This window comes from Pseudophryne corroboree, chromosome 7 (assembly GCF_028390025.1).
Source record: "Pseudophryne corroboree isolate aPseCor3 chromosome 7, aPseCor3.hap2, whole genome shotgun sequence".
NCBI lineage: Eukaryota > Metazoa > Chordata > Amphibia > Anura > Myobatrachidae > Pseudophryne > Pseudophryne corroboree.
This window is the reverse complement of record NC_086450.1, coordinates 322,368,139-322,390,378: the sequence shown is the minus strand read 5'-3', so window position 1 is coordinate 322,390,378 and position 22,240 is coordinate 322,368,139. Positions and strand designations below refer to the sequence as shown.

The 22,240-nt window shown below is 45.7% G+C and overlaps 1 protein-coding gene across 1 annotated transcript in view; it reads right to left on the bottom strand.

Moving 5' to 3' along the window:
• Nucleotides 1-22,240, bottom strand: part of LOC134943640 (phospholipase A2-like) — a 79,628-nt gene that overhangs the window by 23,822 nt on the left and 33,566 nt on the right. The window contains exon 2 of the mRNA XM_063932374.1: nucleotides 5,590-5,755. Coding sequence (XP_063788444.1) covers nucleotides 5,590-5,755 — 166 coding nt within the window. The remainder of the gene's footprint in view (nucleotides 1-5,589; nucleotides 5,756-22,240) is intronic.

Genomic DNA, 22,240 nt, shown 5'->3' with positions numbered 1-22,240 from the left:
TTCCCCACACCGCCAAATACATAGCACCCCCCAGGGCCAGATACACATTACCCCACGTTGCCAGATACACATTGCCCACAGAGATACAGATTGCCAGATACACATTTCCCCCCCCCCCCCCACACACACACACACACACACACACACACACACACACACACACACACACACACACTCCCCTCGCTCTCCCTCCACTCACCGCTCTCAACACTGGCGCCACTGCTATCTGCTATGTGAGGGAGGAGAGAGCAGCGCCTCTCCTGCCCCTCAATGCACTATGAAGTCCGGTCTCCGGCCCCGGTTATCTTGGCGCCGGTTCGTTAGCCAATCAGGAGCCGGTCCATGAGCTCTGGCTAACAAACCAAACCAAGGAGACTCGCCCCGCTGCCACCGGAGACCAGACACAGCACATTGAGGGGCAGGAGAGGCGCTTTGCTCTCCTCCCCTCACATAGCAGTGGGACGGCACGGGGGCAGAGCTACCGTAGCGGGGGCGAGTGGGCATGATGCCCTGGCTGCCGCCGGCACCCTCCTCTGCTGGACCTGCCAAGGCACCCAGGGCATGTGCCCTGCTCGAACCCCCCTTAGTTACGTCTCTGCCTGGGACGCAGCCTACCCCTAACACTCCCCCCGCAGCCTAAACCTAACCTCCCTCCCCCCATGGCTTAGCTGCCTTGTGGTATCTCCTCATTCAAGATTCCGACTGTCGGTATCCGGCGCTGGGATGGTATACCCATTCTGGATGCTGGTGTCGGCATTCAAAACAGGGTCGGTATTCCGGTGTTTGTATTCTGACTGGCGGGATACTGACAGCCGGGATCCTGACTGCTTCCCTTCAGGAGCACCCAATCAATTGCCAGATGCTGCTAGTACTTCTAGTAGCATTGCCTCTGACATGTGCGGCACTCACAAGAACAATTGTAGTGCAGCACCGGGCACTCAGAAGTGTGGTTGCGTGGCTACAGTGTTAATTTTGAGAATAATTTGCAATTTAATTGTAGTCTTAGGGGTCTATTTACTAAGCCTTGGATGAAGATAAAGTCGGTGGAGATAAAGTACCAGACAATCGGCTCCTAACTGCCATGCAACAGGCAGTGTTTGAAAAACGACAGTTAGGATTGGCTGGTACTTTATCTCCAGTGACTTTATCTCCATCCAAGGCTTAGTAAATAGAACCCTTAGTCGCTTACTTGAAATTGTAGCTGGTTTAAAGTCACATTCTAGTCTTTTTCTTTTGCTTCGTTATAGTCAAGATTTAGTCAATGAATCTGAGTGTTCATTTTAGTCTATTTTTAGTCAATGTTTTAGTCAAAACTTTTGCAAACAGTTTAAGGAACTGTAATGAATTTTACAGAAGTACATTTCTCTAAAATTACCTTGAGAATTTTGCATACAATACCTTTTAACTATGTGTTTAGTAATCTAAGGTCAGTAGGCTAAGAATGTGTTACATACTGAGTCTGACTTACCATAGTACTCCTATATATCATATACATATGAATGCCTTAATGTTAGAACAAACCAGTGTAATACACAAACCTATTTCCTTAACAGCAGGTCATATTTATTTTCTGCAAACATCTAGAATACAGTACATAACTGTCCTTTAAAAATGTAAAATCCTACTTCTATTGCTAATTTTGACAAGAATTTAACATTTAGTTTAGTGTCCAATTAGCTGTGAAATTGCAGCAAAATTTTTTGTGCAAATGTTTTTGTTTTTCTACATTATGCTTATGGTGTGCTCAAGGTTTTCTTTTTATGTCTGTGTGGCTTGTCTATTGCTGTATTACTTAAATCTTCTGTATTAAGTGCATTGTTTTTTTGATGTCTGTAAAGCGCCTTGTGTCCTGTTGAAGAAAGGGCGCCATATAAATAAAATTATTATTTTTATTATTAATAAACAGACCAACCGCTCCCACCTGCAAGCCCAAAAAACACTTGTCCCTCCCTTAAAGCACCCCGTTATACCTATCTATACCTTGAACCCCAAATTCCATCACTTTGCACTTTTTCACCCCAAAGCTGACATGTCATTATTGGGTAATTAAAAATAATTAAAAACTTCTAAGTGCCTAATTAGTCATTAGGGGGTAGGGGGTTTCCCAGGGATTCTGACCCAAATTCTGACATTTTTACCTTAAAATAGAGATTTTCCCCAAGTTTTCACCTGCTCAGAGTAGGTAAAATGAAATTAATGTGTGGGAAAAGGTTTTTCGCCTAATTAGATAGGGGTTTTTCACGATTCGCGGTTCAAGTCTGTTTTTGTGTGAAAACAGGTTATTGCGGCTAATAGGATACCCCCTTAGTCTGTCACTTGTTTTTGCTTAATTGTCAACAAAATTAACACTGCGTGATTTAGGAGCACATCTGTTTGAGGGGAAATATCTGTTAGGGGGGAGAGTTGTGAGAGGGCACATCTGTTAAGGGGAAGAGCTGTGAGGGGAGAACACTGTTAAGGGGCAGATCTGTGTGAGATCTGCTAGGAGGAAATCTGTTAGGGCATTGGCTTATCTCACATAATAGTTTATTTGTACAATTCAATTCCGGGAATCCTGGGATTGAGACTTTTTTTTTTCAATCCCAAATCCTGATTTAAAAAAATGGGTGGCTTTGCTTTCCCTAGTGGCAACTGAGATAGCAGAACCATATATAAAGCTGTTAATTGCATTAAGGAAAGCACTGGAGGTTTTTGCAATTTTTATTAATGGTTGAAAAATGGTAGCCAGCAAGTGTTTTTCATTAAAGTCTTTCCAGCATTAGGGGCACAGAAAAAAAATGTCTGTATAGTGGCCCTCATTCCGAGTTGTTCGCTCAGAGATTTTCATCGCATCGCAGTGAGAATTCTCTTAGTGCGCATGCGCAATGTTCGCACTGCGACTGCGCCAAGTAACTTTACTATGATGAAAGTAAGTTTACTCACGGCATTTTCATCGCTCCGACGTTCGCATTGTGATTGACAGGAAATGGGTGTTACTGGGCGGATGCACGGCGTTTTAGGGGCGTGTGGCTGGAAATGCTACCGTTTCCGGAAAAAACGCAGGAGTGGCCGGAGAAACGGTGGGAGTGCCTGGGCGAACGCTGGGTGTGTTTATGACGTCAGCCAGGAACGAAAAGCACTGAACTGATCGCACAGGCAGAGTAAGTCTGAAGCTACTCAGAAACTGCTAACTCGTTTGTAATCGCAATATTGCGCGTACGTCGGTCGCAATTTTAAGAAGCTAAGATTCACTCCCAGTAGGCGGCGGCTTAGCGTGTGTAACTCTGCTACATTCGCCTTGCGAGCGAACAACTCGGAATGAGGGCCAGTATTTTTTCAGTGGTATTATAAAAGTTTGTTTAAAGTTGGAATAAACACTTTTGGGCCATTCCATTGTCACGTATGGGACATTTGTAAAGTTTTAACATATTAATTTTTGTTAAAACATAACATGAAGTTTAAATTGATTGGAAAAAAAACAGATGTAATATCATAGTGCCTAACTAGGCTTATATTTTAGGTAGAAATGTTGTTTCTCTCCATGATTTCCATTACAATATTACAAAATTTATTTGTCTGGTACGGGATAAGCCAAGTCCACCACCATTTTGTAAAGGAAACTTCTATTTAATATCTCCCTTCAACTCCAAATTAAGAGTCTGTTATTTTTTTTTTAATGAAAACCTATGAGGAAGAGCTATAACTTCATTTGTTAACCTATGCTGAAAACTGAAAAGATACACAGCTGCAGATTTTTGTTTACAGTGTCACGTATGGGATATTACTACTCATTTTCATGGAATGGCCATTTTGCCTCTCATCTGCAAGTTCAAAAAGCTCTCTCCCATCAATGAAACACCTCCACCTACCAGTCCTGCATCATTTAACCCATTATTGAGATTATTAGATAAATTCCCCTGAAAACTAGCATGTCTTTATTGGCCAATGTTGTTATTTTTAAGGTTCTGCACTGTGTCCCGTCATTTTTACTTTTAAAATATAGATGTCCCCTACCTTTTCACCTGCTAAGGGGGATGCACACAAACAAATGTGAATTTCCTCTGAAAACGCAATGCAAGTTTGGAACTGAATTGCAAATGAAATTCGCAGTGAGAATGGCTCACAGGGTCCAACGCGCATCTAATTGATTTGACAAATAGAAGTCAGGTCAGTGTGTAAGTAATACCATTGATTGTACAATAATAAATCAAAATTGATGATGTTTATAAAATTTCTTATTCACAGGCTTATGGCCCCCATACATCACAACAATATGCTGATATTAAAACATTGGTGGGTTTTTGGAATTACTATAAGTCCCAGAAAAGGAATTCTCTCATAAGGTATATTCAATTGAAGTCGAAAGCTGCGTCTGTCGAAAAGACGGCAGTTTTTCGACTTTTTTAGGTCGGAAACGAGTTACGACCTATTCAATAAAACCCCAAATTTTTCGACAAGTCGAGGAATTCGACTTGTCAAAGAGCACGTGGATCGGAGGAATAGCTACCGATCCACGTGCTTGTGTCGAAAACGGTTTTGGCCCCCTTTTCGACCATCTCAATTCAACTTTAAAAAAAGTTGAACTGAGATGGGGAGAGCAGCGCCGGATACTGGAGAGCCGAGACGGGGAGAGGCGAGGACGGGGTGAGCAGCGCTGGAGGATGTCACAGCCGCCGCTCACAGCAGCGTCCACCCGGCTCTAGCAAGAAAGACCTCTCGCTTGCTGGAGCCGGGAGGATGCTGCCGTCAGTGGCGGCTGTGATGCGGGGACTGGGAGAGGAGGGATGGGAGAGGCAGAGAGATGGGGGAGAGCCGCGGGCAGACGGGGGAGAGCAGCGCTACAGCAGCAGCTGTGTAGCGCTGCTCTCCCCAGTCTGCCCGCGGCTCTCCCCCCCCCCCCCCATCTCAATTCGAATTGAGATGTAATTGAATAGCCCAGGTCCATTCCGACAAATGAAAGCAAAGTTGCAGGTAGATGAGTGATAGTGGGGCTATTTTTGCAATGTGTGTGTGTGGGAGGACATCAGTGTAATGTGCACGGCAGTGTGGGCTTTTAATGTAATGGAGATATTAATGTGGGAGTTGGTAGAAGTTAACCATTATCAGTAAGCGGTGGCTATCAATTTAATATGAGGTCTCTATGAGATGTAAAGCTAGTATTGTAATGTGTGGTTATTGGGGGTTATTAATAAACTGTAGCTAATAATGCAAGGTGTGATGTGTTTCAATGTGGGTCTTATTTATTATTTATTGATGGGGGTAGTTTTAGGGGAAAAGGGAGACCCATGAACTGGAGTTAAGGTTGAGGAGATACAAATAGAAGGGGTGATTATGTTGCAGTGACTATACAAGATATATTTATACTGTGTGTGTGTGTGTGTGTGTGTGTGTGTGTGTGTGTGTGTGTGTGTGTATATGTATGTATGTATGTAGATACATAGATAGATAGATAGATATGTCATTTATTTTCATCATACCTGTTTCTATATAATGTCTGGGAAGTGTGGACAGGTAAGTGGCTGGAAGAAGGCTAAGCCTTTTTCTAATAATATTTTAACATATTATTTGCCAAGAACATCATTGTGTAAATTATCTGTAAAAATGACTTACCTGTCTGCCTGGTCTACTGGTTTTCCTTTTCCTCCTAGCCCACAATAGCACCCATATCCAACATACAGCAAAGCAGATCTTCCCGTTCCGCATCCAACAACTCCAGCTAGTTCCAAGATTCCTCTTTTCTGTCGTATATGAGAGTTATTCAATTCCCCGTTTAAAGCTGTAATCCAGAAACAACATAAAAGTATGTTATCTGTGCTACTCCATCAGTTACCCGCCACCCATAAACCGTACCACACACCTTATTGCATGTTTTCAATAAAGTATGTTACCAAAGTGCAGAACAGCTGGACAACCATGAAGGTAGAATTATACACACAAATATTAGAACAGTCAGTTGCAGGTTCTTTCACAATACCAGCCATCACTCTGCATTTTTTTGAAATTCAATTTTTACTATTTCGTGTGCATCTCATTAAGCATTCACTAATGGGAAAGAGCACAGGCAAAAGGTTATCTACATTTCAGATCTGTCCCGTAACATACATGTGTCTATAACGTGTTCTTTAATGCATTCAACTACATTCTGAAGATTTATAAACATTATTATTTACTGGGTTATAACAGATCAATTTAAGTTTTGTGTGATCTATGTATAGCAGCAGAGGTAAGTTATAAACTGGCTTACAGAAGTTATGTGGGTAGTTGTGGAATTTGATCATGTTGCACGAAGAAATTTATTTTCGGGGAACACTTGAAGGTTTGGAGGCTAGAAGAAAGTCTTGTTGTGCAAGAGAGGGCTGCTGAAAAAAAATCCTGTAGCAGCGAATGGGAACAGCATGGGCAGATTGACCATAAGGCTCACCAGGAAGATTCCTGGGAGGCTGACGTGTCTGTGGGGCCTGTTTCGCGTGTTGTCATGTGGCCCCACCCCTCACATGACAGGTGGCCCACCTCACTCAGTACACTGCATTGTCCCCATTCATTCTGTTATTCAATCTCTGCAGTACAGCAACTCTGCCATCCAGTGATGCTGCCATAGCTACACGGTATGTTATACCTCTTGTGCTGCCCATGTCGGGCCACTTAATTTTACAGGGCCACTTTTATTCCCCAATTCATCCCTGGTCTCGGACACAACTGCAACAAAAGACGCAATAAAGGCCGCAACTGCATACAATCAGACCCTATGCGGAGGGATCCCGCCCATCTCAACAGACCCCACCCCCTCATCAGAACCCATTAGGGCTGCTTCCATAAATTTCCCTGACTGGTTTTCCATCCCAATTTGCCCTTGGGAGCAGCTAAGAGTATAGATGAGACATGCATAGGCTGAGTTAGAAGATATGAGAAGAGATATACAGTATGTTGGTGTGAACTGGCTGAAGGATAAGCAGTATTAAATTCTTTGAGAAATGAGAGCGGAACAAAGGAGGAAAAGCTATCAGTGAGGAAAAGGAATTGCTTGAACAGACTTTGGCCCAAATTCATGTTTGTAAGGAAATGCACAGCCACAAGGAAGAGGCTGCGCAATTCCGGGTAATTAAAATGCAAAGGCAGCAGGAGGAGTCTGTAGGAGATGCCTCTTGCATGCAGTTGTGAAATCAAAGTGCTGCGTCCGAGGACCCAGCCTCAGATCACCATCACGACCATGGATCACAACTGACAATGTTTTTAGGCTCTGGCCAGCCTGCGTAAGCTGAAGTTTATTAAGGCTGGCCGTCGGATCTGGACACTAAGGGGGAATTCAATTGTTTGAAAAGTCAGTTGGGCGTCTGTTTTTTTCCTATTAGATAGGAAAAAACAGACACCCAACTGACTTTTCAAACAATTGAATACCCCCCTATGTCTGCGTCTGACAACACAGACCCTGGACCTGTCAAACCTACAAAATAGGAACTACAAGCCCCCGTTTTGTAGAACAGTGCTGGCTTCTACCCCCGCTCCGCCCCCCAAACACTGCAGCTTGTCAATCATGCTGTGGCTGACAGGCTGCAAGCGATACTGCAAGACCCGTTCTGCACATGTCCAGGCCCAACACCATCAGATTTGTATGTCAACCATGTCACGATCCGGGTATCTGGACGCCATTTCTTACCTATCAGATGCCTCCTAAGGCTGGCTCAGCGCTCCAGGACCGGATCCCATCTGTTATCCTGATGTACACATTCCCGCATCCTCTCCTGTCTCTCTGGACGCAGTCACAGTAACGCCTTATACATCTGGCATGGCGTCTCCCACGGCCTCCGCCGCCGTCCCTGAGCTTCTGCATTCAGAGTGGCGATTACGTCAGCCGCGGCCTCCGCTGTGTCCGCGTGGTCGGATGTGCATCTGTCAGCCTGGCGTCTCCTGTCTCCGGTGGCCGGCGCCGCCATTACTGTTTTCCAGACCACATGGATTACAATCCAAACTTCCCTCCAAGTGTCTGCATGGGCGCAGCCATCTTGGATTCTGTCAGCTGATCATTTCCTACCAATCCGTTGTCAGTATTATTAATTTGCATAATTGCCTAGCCAATGCCTTCCTTGCTGCAGGTATAAATAGGTTGTGCCTGAGCAAGGAAGGTGTCAGTGCTTTGGTTGTCAAACCTAGTTCCAGTTTGTGTCTCTTCTGTGAATGTCTTTCAGGTTCCAGCTCCTGTCTCCAGACTTCTGCTATAGAGACCCGCACCAGCATTCCATCTGCGGTGTAGCCTGACTCTCCGATCCATTCTGGACTCACCTGTTTCCAGCTACAACATCACCTGCTTCCAGCTCAGCTTCCAGCAGTGTACAGCTTCTCTTAAAGGGCCGGTGTCCTTTCTGCAGTTTACCACTCTCCACCGATATTATTATTTCTCCGCTCTCAAATTCTACATTTCATCTACATTGCATCGCTCTCAAGCTTTATTTATTATTTAACTGGTTCCAGCCAGTATCCAACACCTGTCTGGTTCTAACCAGTACCCACAGCAGCATTTTATCTACAGCAGTCCAGCTTTCCCTGGAACACCAGCTGGTACGACCCTGGGCTTTCCTCATTGCTACAGTTGAGCCTGGTAAGGACTTTCCAACTTGCAGATAATAAGAACTGTCTCATACCACCAGAGCTCTGTGGCCCCTGCCACCCTGTAGTACCCAGGAACTGTATTATTATTTCTCTGCTGATTTTTATGTTACTTTTTACTGCTACTGTGATGCATGGAGTTTGTCATAAATAAATATCATTGACTTTTACTCAAGTTGTCGTGGTCACGCCTTCGGGCGGTTTCTCTTCATGTTACTTACATGTCCAGGGGTCTGATACAACCTCCCAGGTTCCGGTACATCTCAGCCCCTACAACTGAGGCTGCCTTCCGTCAGCTCAGGCCCTCAGTTGTGACAGTAAGCACTGACCAAATGAATCCAGCCGGAGACCAGGATCAAGCGGCCAGGCCGATGCAAGAACTGGCAGCCCGACTTGAACATCAGGAGGCTGCACAGGGCCACATCATCCGCTGTCTCCAGGATTTCTCTACTCAGCTGGATGGGATTCAGACAACTCTCCGTGGATCAGGCGCATCTGGGGCGTCAACCACAGTGACTCCAACTATAACCCCACCCACCTTACCCGTTTCTGCTCCACGTCTTCATCTTCCAACGCCAGCAAAATTTGACGGATCTCCAAGATTCTGCAGGGGATTTCTCAACCAGTGTGAGATTCAGTTTGAGCTACAACCTGGCAATTTTCCCAGTGACCGTACAAAAATTGCCTACATCATCTCACTTCTCAGTGGCTCAGCCCTTGACTGGGCATCACCGTTATGGGAGAGGTCCGACACCCTGCTATCTTCTTACACTGCATTCGTGTCAACATTCAGGCGCATCTTCGACGAGCCAGGCCGGGTAACTTCAGCTTCGTCTGAGATTCTCCGTTTACGCCAGGGATCACATACTGTAGGACAATATCTTATACAGTTCCAGATCCTGGCATCTGAACTGGCATGGAACGACGAGGCCCTGTATGCTGCATTCTGGCATGGTTTATCCGAGCGTATTAAAGATGAGTTAGCTACCAGAGACTTACCCTCCAAGTTAGATGAGCTAATCTCACTTTGTACAAAAGTTGACTTACGTTTCAGAGAGAGAGCAACTGAGCGTGGAAGATCATCTGCTCCAAAATCTTCTGCTCCTCCTCCTCGCCAACTGTCACCAACTAAAGATGAACCCATGCAAATTGGCCGTTCCCGTTTAACTCCTGCTGAGCGCCGAAGACGTCTCTCTGAGTCTCTCTGTCTGTATTGTGCAGCCCCGTCTCACACTATTCATGCCTGTCCCAAACGTCCGGGAAACTTCAAATCCTAGCTCGCCAAGGAGAGGGCCGGCTAGGAGTAATGATCTCCTCTCCATCTCCTCAAGATTGTAATCTCCCAGTCTCGCTTCAAGTTGCTCAACGTTATCAGAACGTCATTGCCCTCCTGGATTCCGGAGCAGCTGGGAACTTTATTACCGAAGCCTATGTTAAACGGTGGTCCCTATCCACCGAGAGACTTCCTTCCTCCTTTTCCTTAACTGCCGTGGATGGCAGTAAAATTTTTGATACAGTTATTGCTCTAAGGACTCTACCAGTTCGTCTGAGAGTGGGAGTTCTTCATTCCGAACTTATTTCACTTTTAGTGATTCCAAGAGCCACACATCCTGTGGTCCTGGGCCTTCCATGGCTCCGTCTTCACAATCCTACAATTGATTGGACGACTACGCAAATCCTGGCATGGGGTCCCTCCTGTGCTGAGACATGTTTGTTTAAAGTGTTGCCTGTCTGTTCTTCCTCCCCCAGGTCGTCTGATGTTCCACCTCCTCCATATCAAGATTTCACGGATGTGTTCAGTAAAGCTTCTGCTGATATCCTTCCTCCTCATAGAGAATGGGACTGCCCGATTGATCTCGTTCCAGGGAAGGTTCCACCTCGAGGCCGAACTTATCCGTTGTCTCTGCCCGAGACGCATTCTATGGAGGAATACATTAAAGAGAACCTAGCAAATGGGTTCATTCGACCTTCTTCTTCTCCAGCCGGCGCAGGCTTCTTTTTTGTAAAAAAGAAAGATGGTGGTCTGCGGCCGTGCATCGACTACAGAGGTTTGAACGACATTACCATCAAGAACCGCTATCCTTTACCCCTGATTACTGAGCTCTTTGACAGAGTTAGCGGAGCTACCATCTTTACAAAGCTGGACTTGAGAGGTGCATACAATCTCATCCGGATCCGTGAGGGTGACGAGTGGAAGACCGCATTTAACACCCGTGACGGACATTATGAGTACCTCGTCATGCCCTTCGGATTGAGCAATGCTCCAGCTGTCTTCCAGCATTTCGTCAATGAGATCTTCAGAGACATTCTATACCGTCATGTCGTGGTCTATCTAGATGATATCCTCATTTTTGCCAACAATTTAGAGGAACATCGTTTTTGGGTAAAGGAGGTTCTGTCCCGTCTCCGTGTCAATCATCTCTATTGCAAATTAGAGAAATGCGTCTTTGAAGTCAAGTCCATTCCGTTTCTAGGGTACATTGTGTCCGGTTCCGGACTAGAGATGGATCCTGAGAAACTACAAGCAATCCAGAATTGGCCGGTACCCTTAACCCTCAAAGGGGTCCAGAGGTTCTTAGGGTTCGCCAATTATTACCGAAAGTTTATACGAGACTTTTCCACCATTGTGGCGCCTATTACTGCTTTCACCAAGAAGGGTGCTAACCCGTCCAAGTGATCTGAAGAAGCCATGCAAGCTTTTCATCTTTTAAAACAGAGGTTCATCTCTGCGCCTGTCCTGAAACAGCCTGACATCGACTCTCCTTTCATCCTAGAGGTGGATGCCTCCTCCGTTGGAGTAGGAGCGGTGTTATCTCAGAGGGCTAAAGATGGCCATTTACATCCTTGCAGTTTCTTCTCACGGAAGTTCTCCCCAGCGGAGCGCAACTATGCCATTGGCGACCAGGAGTTGCTAGCCATCAAGCTCGCTCTAGAGGAGTGGAGATATCTGTTGGAGGGAGCTTCTCATTCAATCACCATCCTTACAGACCACAAGAACCTTCTATATCTGAAAGGCGCACAATGTCTCAACCCTCGTCAGGCCAGATGGGCACTTTTCTTTTCCAGGTTCGACTTTAAACTCCAGTTCTGTCCGGGCTCTCAGAATCGCAAGGCCGATGCCCTTTCCCGCTCATGGGAGCAAGAAAATGAGTCAGAGTCTTCAGACAAGCATCCTATTATAAGTCCGTTGGCATTCTCCACGGTAGGGATGGACTCTACGCCCCCATCAGGGAAAAGTTTTGTGAAGCCGACACTAAGGAAGAAGCTCATGCATTGGGCCCATGCTTCCCGCTTTGCCGGACATACAGGTATCCAAAAAACCCTGGAGTTTATCTCTAGGTCCTATTGGTGGCCAACTCTGAAAAAGGACGTTTTGGAGTTTATTGCATCATGCCCAAAGTGTGCTCAACATAAAGTATCCCGCCAGTCGCCTGTGGGGCAACTGGTTCCACTATCTGTTCCCCGTCGACCATGGACCCATTTGTCGATGGATTTTATTACAGATTTGCCCATGTGCAACAAGTTTAATACCATCTGGGTGGTAGTTGACCGGTTCACCAAGATGGCACACTTCATTCCTCTCACCGGTCTTCCGTCAGCTTCCAAGTTGGCTCAAGTATTCATACAAGAGATCTTTTGACTCCACGGTCTTCCAGAAGAAATTATCTCAGATCGAGGAGTTCAATTCACAGCCAAATTCTGGCGAAGTTTATGTCAAGCCCTCCAAGTCAAGCTAAAGTTTTCCACGGCTTACCATCCTCAGACCAATGGTCAAACTGAGAGGGTGAATCAGGACTTGGAGTCCTTCCTCCGCATCTATGTGTCCTCCTCTCAAGATGACTGGGTTCAATTACTTCCCTGGGCCGAGTTCTGTCATAATAACCAGTATCATTCTTCATCTTCTTCAACACCATTCTTCACCAACTTTGGATTCCACCCTAAAGTCCCTGAGTTCCAACCGCTTCCAGCAACTTCTGTTCCCGCAGTGGATATCACCTTGCATCAGTTTGCCAATATCTGGAAGAGCGTACGATCAGCTCTGCTCAAGGCATCGTTCAGGTACAAGAAGTTTGCGGATAAGAAGCGTCGAGCAGTTCCTGCTCTCAAGGTGGGTGATCGGGTATGGTTATCCACGAAGAATTTGAGGTTAAGAGTTCCCAGTATGAAGTTTGCACCTCGCTACATCGGTCCTTTTAAAATTGATCAAGTCATCAATCCTGTTGCTTACAGACTCCAGTTGCCTCCCTTCTTAAAGATACCCAGGACATTCCATGTTTCCCTGTTGAAACCGCTAATCTTGAATCGGTTTCATTCCTCACTTCCTCCAACTCCGAAAGTCCAAACTCAACGAGGCGTTGAGTATGAAGTAGCCAAGATCCTGGACTCACGTCACCGTTACGGTCAACTTCAGTATCTTATTGACTGGAAGGGTTATGGCCCTGAGGAACGTTCATGGACCAATGCTTCTGATGTCCATGCTCCTGCCTTGGTCCGGAGATTCCATTCCAAGTTTCCTCAAAAGCCAAAGAAGTGTCCTGGGGCCACTCCTAAAGGGGGGGGGTGCTGTCACGATCCGGGTATCTGGACGCCATTTCTTACCTATCAGATGCCTCCTAAGGCTGGCTCAGCGCTCCAGGACCGGATCCCATCTGTTATCCTGATGTACACATTCCCGCATCCTCTCCTGTCTCTCTGGACGCAGTCACAGTAACGCCTTATACATCTGGCATGGCGTCTCCCGCGGCCTCCGCCGCCGTCCCTGAGCTTCTGCATTCAGAGTGGCGATTACGTCAGCCGCGGCCTCCGCTGTGTCCGCGTGGTCGGATGTGCATCTGTCAGCCTGGCGTCTCCTGTCTCCGGTGGCCGGCGCCGCCATTACTGTTTTCCAGACCACATGGATTACAATCCAAACTTCCCTCCAAGTGTCTGCATGGGCGCAGCCATCTTGGATTCTGTCAGCTGATCATTCCTACCAATCCGTTGTCAGTATTATTAATTTGCATAATTGCCTAGCCAATGCCTTCCTTGCTGCAGGTATAAATAGGTTGTGCCTGAGCAAGGAAGGCGTCCGTGCTTTGGTTGTCAAACCTAGTTCCAGTTTGTCTCTCTTCTGTGAATGTCTTTCAGGTTCCAGCTCCTGTCTCCAGACTTCTGCTATAGAGACCCGCACCAGCATTCCATCTGCGGTGTAGCCTGACTCTCCGATCCATTCTGGACTCACCTGTTTCCAGCTACAACATCACCTGCTTCCAGCTCAGCTTCCAGCAGTGTACAGCTTCTCTTAAAGGGCCGGTGTCCTTTCTGCAGTTTACCACTCTCCACCGGTATTATTATTTCTCCGCTCTCAAATTCTACATTTCATCTACATTGCATCGCTCTCAAGCTTTATTTATTATTTAACTGGTTCCAGCCAGTATCCACTCCGTGCCAACACCTGTCTGGTTCTAACCAGTACCCACAGCAGCATTTTATCTACAGCAGTCCAGCTTTCCCTGGAACACCAGCTGGTACGACCCTGGGCTTTCCTCATTGCTACAGTTGAGCCTGGTAAGGACTTTCCAACTTGCAGATAATAAGAACTGTCTCATACCACCAGAGCTCTGTGGCCCCTGCCACCCTGTAGTACCCAGGAACTGTATTATTATTTCTCTGCTGATTTTTATGTTACTTTTTACTGCTACTGTGATGCATGGAGTCTGTCATAAATAAATATCATTGACTTTTACTCAAGTTGTCGTGGTCACGCCTTCGGGCGGTTTCTCTTCATGTTACTTACATGTCCAGGGGTCTGATACAACCTCCCAGGTTCCGGTACATCTCAGCCCCTACAACTGAGGCTGCCTTCCGTCAGCTCAGGCCCTCAGTTGTGACAAACCATCAGATTTTCAAACAAATCTCAATTAGGCTCTTTGAGCCCACAGAAATAATTTCAAAGACCCATGCAAGCCCTGGCAACTAAATGTATGTTTACTTCTATTGTGATATCAGAACTAGATAACACAATACAGACTGCAAACTAGGTACAACAAAGTGGACCTTGGTTTTCCATTATCACACTCAACATATATAAATGTAGTACATAAAGAGCAGCTTCAACATATACTTGGGTTTAATGTGGGTATTGTATTAAATGTGGACGAACTTAACAGGGGGAGAAGAGTTAATGTACAAGTCTAGACAATGGCTTATAAAGAATACAAAACAAAAAGGAACATTAACTAGAGACATAAGACAAAGGGCTAGATGCACCATCGCTTGGAAAGTGATAAAATGGAGAGTGAAAAAGTACCATCCAATCAGGTCCTAACTACCATGTCACAGGCTGTGTTTGAAAAATGGCAGTTAGGAGCTGATTGGCTGGTACTTTTTCACTCTTCATTTTATCACTTTCCAAGCAATGATGCATCTAGCCAAAAAGGTGATAGGCTATTGATCAGTAAGAAATTGCTGCAAATTAGCCAGGAAAGATTGTGATAGAATTTGTTGCAGAATGAGGGACTAACATTAGTTATGTCTAACTAGGCGATGTCACTCGGTCAGTGACATCGACTAGTGTTTCCCCTGCCGGGCCAGGCCGCCCGACGGCGGGCACATACACTGTGTAATATCACTAGCAATATCACACAGTGACATCATACAGCAGCCAACCGGAACATGCAGCTTTGGACGATGAGTCCAAATTGAGCTGCATGCACGGTCGAGGCCGAGGGTCATTAATGACCCGTGGGGCTGCGCATCACTTGTTGTCAGCTGTATACACACTGGGCGATCTAGTAAACTATATCGCTCAGGAGGGGGAAAATGAGCGATACAGTTTACTATAATGCTAAGTGTGTATGCACCTTTAGAAATATGTATTTTAAAATTGGAGACATATGTCTGAAATAAATAAATAAATGAATTGCTCAATAGGACTTGGTAATGAGATAGTGAGGTTTGAAGTGTATACTAGCAGATCATCTGCAAATTCATGATTTCTCCGGCAGGGTCCATAGGTTATCCACAGGATAACAATGGGATATGATGGAGCGACAGCGGATTGGCACCAAACGATCAAATGCTTTCCGGACTCCCAGGATGCAATGGGCCCGTCCTTCTATCCCGCCCACTGGCTCACGCAAATCAGTTTTTTGTTTGGTGTGGCAGGAGCCAGACCATGGTCAGAGGGCTGCTGTTTCCTTAGCAGCCCCAAGCTTTCTTAATTTATTTTTATAGTCTTACTGTTTTTGGATTGATCTTTCTAAACAGCGTCTTATACACATATTGGAAAGAGTCGCTCCAACAACTCTCCGCCGGGTCGCGACAACGCTTACCCACGAGTACAGTGCTGTTTCGGCGGGCGTCTGTGTCGGATATACTAGCAGGTCCATCAGACGTTACCAGGCTGTGGCCAGAGCATGGCGAGAAGGTAAGGCATTGGTTCTGCTTAGTAGATGGAATACGGACACAGCCGCACTGTTTTGGGAGGAAACTACCAAACAGTAGCTGACGCGCCACCACCACGGGTGCTCCAGCGCTAGGTCTTAAGGATCAGAGGCTCCAGGAATAGGATGAGGCTGCGATCCCTAGGGTTGATGTCAGCAGTTGGGAGTCAGTTGCCCCTTCCCCCAGTTCATGACCAGTTTCCACCAAGTCTCCCGCACTGAAACAGCCCTGGTGTGTGTGTTAAATGATCTTCTAATGGCAAGAGACAGAGGTGACTGTTCAATATTAATCCTTCTGGATCTCTCGGTAGCATTTGATACCGTGGACCATGGGCTTCTGATTGAGCGACTGATACATTTCTGTGGTCTGGATGGCACAGTTCTAAGCTGGTTCAAATCATTTCTCACAGGCAGGTCACAGAGAGTATCATCTGGATTATACTCATCACCACCAGTGCCATTGCCATGTGGTGTCCCACACGGTTCTATACTATCCCCCATGCTTTTTGCAGTATACATGCTCCCATTGGGCGAAATAATCAGGTGCCATGGCCTGGTCTACCACTGCTATGCAGATGATACACAACTGTACTTGTCCTTTGCTCCGGGCACTGATAGCCCAATAGCAACTCTAAATGGCTGTCTAGCTGAGCTACAGGAGTGGATGAGTGCCAGTTGGCTGCGACTGAACCCGGATAAAACAGAGGTCCTTATGATACGACCGCAACATCAAAGGACAAGACCGCAGCATAGCCAACCAACTGGACTTACACTCAGGGATTCAGAATTACAGACCAGTGATCGTGTGCGGAATCTTGGTGTTGTCCTGGATGGTGGCTTGACACTTAAACATCAGATATCAGCCACAATCAAATCCTCATTCTTTCACCTGAGGAACATAGCATGAATCAAGCACTTAATTCCCTCAGATGATCTGCCAAAGTCATACATGCATTTGTATCATCTCCATTAGACTACTGTAATGCCCTCTACCTTGGTCTCCCAGCAAAAGAATTGCACCGCTTACAGTTGGTGCAAAACACAGCTGCCAGGCTGTTAACCAACCAGCCCCGTTCTAGCCACATAACACCCATCCTCTACTCCCTTCACTGGCTGCCTGTAAGATGGCGAATCATCTTCAAGATTGGCTTACTGAGTTTCAAAGCATTACATGACCAGGGCCCAAGGTACCTGAAGCAGCTCCTGACCCCATACTGCCCCACTCGATTACTGCGATCTGTAGATGAAGGACTTTTAGCAGTACCTAGAATCTCCCGTAATTCATCCGGGGGTCGAGCTTTTAGTCATGCGGCTCCGACTCTATGGAACTCACTTCCCCGCACAGTGCGAGAGGCCCCAACTATAGAATCTTTCAAAAGTAGACTCAAGACTTTCCTGTTTACTCAAGCATTTCATAATGTCCCTTTTAGTATCTTCATGCTTCTGTATTTTATGAAAATGTACTTCATTAATTTCTGTACTATATTATGCTATGTATCTGTTAAGCGCCTTGAGTCCTATTGGAGAAAGAGCGCTATATAAATAAAATTATTATTATTATTATTATTATTAACTGATTCCTCGCTTCCGTCTCAGACGCTACCAGAGGGGACTCGGTCGCAGCATAGGCCGCTGCGTCAGTGTTCACTAAGCGCTACCACGAGAGATCCGGTCGCGGCATAGGCGGCTGTGTGACCACTGCGTCTGTGTTCACTGAACGTTACCGCGAGGAGACTCGGTCGCCGGTGCGTCTGTATTCACTGAGCGTCTATGTCCACTATAGGTTCCTGGAGCGGCAGTGTACACTAGTAGCATCTGAATCCACTCAATGTTCGCTAACGTATTGATCGATCACTGGAAGCGAGGTGAGTCTCCCTGTATCCCACTCTACTGCGTACGGGCTTTCAGCACTAAATTTCTATCTACTTGTTCAGTATGAATAGTTAAGTTAAGTGCCTATTGCATATGAGTCTGTGTACATTTACTGTGGTTTGCTTCGCATTGCATCTGAATACGTTAGATCTGTTTATACAGGATTCAGTAAATGTTCGCCTACATACTTTAAAAAGCGTTCGTAGTTGATGATGTGCTCATATGACTAATATATAACATGTGACTGACTGCTAGTGTGATTGCTGACTTTAATATATGTTTGTCAGTTGTTTCTTCTGATCCTCAATGCTGGTGCATGGGTAGGGTCAGATTGAGATCACTTTAGAGGGTTAAAGTGATTACAGTCACAAATTGTGTAGTACACTGTGAAAGTGCTGATTATTTATCATGTCTAAGAGCGGCAAAGGTGACGAAGGTACACTTACAGCAACACTCATATCATGTTTGTCTTGCAAAACTGTATTATCCTCTCAGAATATGGTCCAGGATAGTTTATGTGCAAATTGTTTTGCTTTTCAGCAGAACACAAGGCAGATCCCTGTACACCATCAGGTACAGATAGATCCACCCTGGGCTATGTTTGCACAGACCTTGTCCAGTATAGCGGAACAGATCATTCCTACAGTTTCTGTATCAGGAATGGGGTATCCATAAATGCAGCTACCTACCTACGGTATACCATGTCCCTCAGCATCTTCTCAAATGAAACAAGCTGATAAACCGATGGTAAGTAAATCTTCACCTTCAAAGGCTACACAGGATGATTCATCAGATGATGAAAGCTCTATTTTCTCTACTTCAGTATACGAAGAGGAGGAAGAAGGTCTCAGCTCAGAGGATATAGCTGAATTAATTAGAGCAATGAATGTCATTCTATCCTTAGAAGATTCAGCAGAGCCTGTGTTAAAAACCAAGGCACCTGTGTTTAAACGTCCCAAGACAATTAATACTGAGTTTCCAGGGTCAGACCAACTGACGGAAATCATGGAAGAGGCTTGGGCAACACCCAACAAAAAATATAGAATTCCCAAAAAATGGCACTCTAATTATCCTTTTCCAGCCGGGGACTGTTTAAAAAGGGAGGTAGCTCCTAAGGTAGATACGCACTTGATCTGATTAGTGCGAAAATCTATGTTGCCTTTGCCATCAACATCTTTAAATGATAGGAGAGTGGATGGTTTTCTAAAAAACCATATTTTCCCTGTCTGGAGCAGTCATAAGGCCAGCTATGGCGTCAGTGGCTGCCTGGGCTGAGCATTGGAAAGTGATTTTTCATCAGCTTCTAGAGAGCAAAAATCTTATATAGCCCATATTAAACAAGCGGCAGTATTCTTGGAAGAAGCTGCATTAGATATGGATACTATTGCTTCTAAGGCATCAGCCTCAACAATAGCTGCTCGCAGAGCAGTTTGGTTACGTACATGGAAAGCTGATTCAGAATCCAAGAAGCTTTTGGAATCTTTACCTTTCTCTGGAAATATTCTGTTTGGTAAAAAATTGACAGATATTCTGGAGTCAGAAGCAGACTCCAAGAAGGTCAAGTTTCCTTCCACATATAACCCCAAACCTAGGGGTCCGGTTTTCCGGCCCGTTTCGGTCTCAAGGAAAACCAAAGGGAAAAAGTGATTGTAAACAGCCCCAATACAATAAGTTTAGTAAGTCAAAAAAAGCATTGGGCTACCAGAGGGCCAGCTTCCAAACCAGAAGATAAGCCATCAGCCTGATGGTGTGGGCCTCCTCCTGGGGGATTCCAGGGTGGGGGGGCTGACTTCTTCAGTTTGCACACATCTGGTGACAATCTACAACAGATGCCTGGGTGCAAGAAGCAGTATCTCTAGGTTATGTTTTTCCCTTCAAGAAGCTTCCTCCTCAAAGGTTCTTCTGCACCAGCCCATCTTGGGTAGAGACAAAGACCAGGGCTTTGCAAGAAGAAGTTAAGAAATTACTTCACTCAGGAGTAGTCATTCCAGTATCCCCGGCACAACGGGGACAGGGTTTTTACTCCAACCTATTTTTAGTCCAGAAGCCAAATGGGTCATTTCGGCCCATTCTCAATCTCAAAATGCTAAACAAGTATATTTGGGTACTGAGGTTCCACATGGAGACGTTACACTCCATAGTTTTGGCCATGGAGCCAGGGGATTATATGGTATCCCTGGATATTCAGGATATTCATGTTCCTATAGCACTGTCCCATCAGTGTTATCTCAGGTTTGCTATCCTCCAGCAGCATTTCCAGTTCCAGGCCCTACCCTTTGGATTAGCCACAGCCCCCAGAGTATTTACCAAGATTATGGTGGTTATGGCAGCTTATCTCCGCAAGCAGGGGATAAGAATTTTTCCATACCTCGATGACCTTTTAATCCTGTCACAATCACAGGAATTGCTCCTGTGCCATATCCAACAGACAATAACATGTCTGCAGAGGCACAGGTGGCTCATAAATTCGGAAAATCATCTCTGGTGCTGTCACAACGGATGACTCACTTGGGGACTGTACTGGATTCAGGTCTGCAGGAAGTATTTTTACCTCGGAACAAGATATCCAAGGTACAGTCAGGAATTCAGGACTTGTTACACAGTCAGAGGGTATCCATTCACGCAGCCATGCGAGTGATGGGGTTAATGGTGTCAACATTCGACATGGTGGAGTATGTACAATTCCACTCGAGACCTCTGCAGCGTCTGATTTTGATCAGATGGAAAGGAGTACATCAGACAATAAAGAAACAGACGATGGTACTTCCAGTAAAGGTAAGGAAGTCAGTAGCCTGGTGGCTACAGACATCCCATCTAAACAAAGGGAGACCTTTTTGGATATCGGATTGGGAGATCCTGACAACAGATGCCAGTCTTCAGGGCTGGGGAGAAGTGTCCGGAAAATTATGGTTCCAGGGACAATGGACAAGAGAAGAAAGTTGCCTGCCAATAAACCTATTAGAACTTCGGGCCATATACATGGCACTGATTCAGGCAAAGGACATTCTTCAGGGAAAACCAGTCCAGATCCACTCGGACAATGCGACGGCAGTAGCGTACCTCAACCATCAGGGAGGAACTCACAGCCAAAAAGCAATGAAGGAGGTAAGTCACATACTAAAGTGGGCAAAACTCCATCTTCCAGCCTTGTCCGCAGTGTTCGTTCCGGGAGTCCTAAACTGGGAAGCAGACTTTCTCAGTCGACACACCATTCAAGCAAGTGAATGGGCTCTACACCCCGGAGGTCTTTCAGACTCTAGTAGACATATGGGGGTTGCCAGAGATAGCTCTCATGGCATTCCGTCTGAACAACAAAGTGCCCGCATACGGGTCAAGAACAAAGGATCCCGGAGCGATGTTTGTGGACGCCTTGTCTGTGAAATGGGACTTTCATCCGGCTTATCTGTTTCCTCCGATCACCCTGTTTCCCAGGGTGGTGTGGAAAATAAAGCAAGCAAAGGGTGCCGTGATTCTAATAGCTCCGGCTTGGCCCAGAAGTCATTGGTACACAGATCTGCAGAGAATGTCGATGGATGCTCCATTACTGCTCCCTCAACGTCCAGATCTACTGATGCAGGGACCCTGTTATCACAGACATCTGGATCGACTGTCTTTGACGGCATGGCTCTTGAAATCTCTATCCTAAAGTCAAGAGAATTCTCTAAACAGGTAATTCAAACAATGCTCAGAGCAAGGAAACCTTCCTCGTATTTATCACCGAATATGGCAGGCCTAAATTCATTGGTGCAGTGAAGGAGGTATGGACCCGAAATCTTTTAGAGTTCCCAGAGTCCTAGCATTCCTTCAGGCAGGAATGGATAAAGGTTTGAAGGTGCCTTCCTTGAGAGTGCAGGTATTGGCATTGACTGTATGGTTCCAAAATAAAATTGCCAATTTGCCAGATGTGCAGACTTTTTTCCAGGGAATTCAACCTCCCTTTGTTTCACCTACAGCACCGTGGGACTTTGGTTTAGTCCTGAAAGCCCTTTAAGTTGCCCCATTTGTACCACTTAACAAGGTGGATCTTAAATGGTTGACAGCAAAAGTACTCTTTCTACTGGCTATGGCATCAGCTAGAAGAGTATCAGATTTAGGAGCGCTGTCATGTCGTTCTCCTTTTCTGACTTTTTATCCAGATAAAGCAGTTCTCAGAACTAGGTCTGGATATCTTCCGAAGGTGGTGTCTAAGTTCCACCTTAATGAAGAAATTGTAGTCCCGGCTTTTCAGGTATTGGGACTTTCTGCGGGAGATGCGTCGCTGGACGTAGTCCGGGCATTAAGGATCTACGTGGATCGTACCAGTGCCATCAGAAAGACAGATTCTCTCTTCATTCTCTACAGATTTCACAAGAGAGGATGGTCTG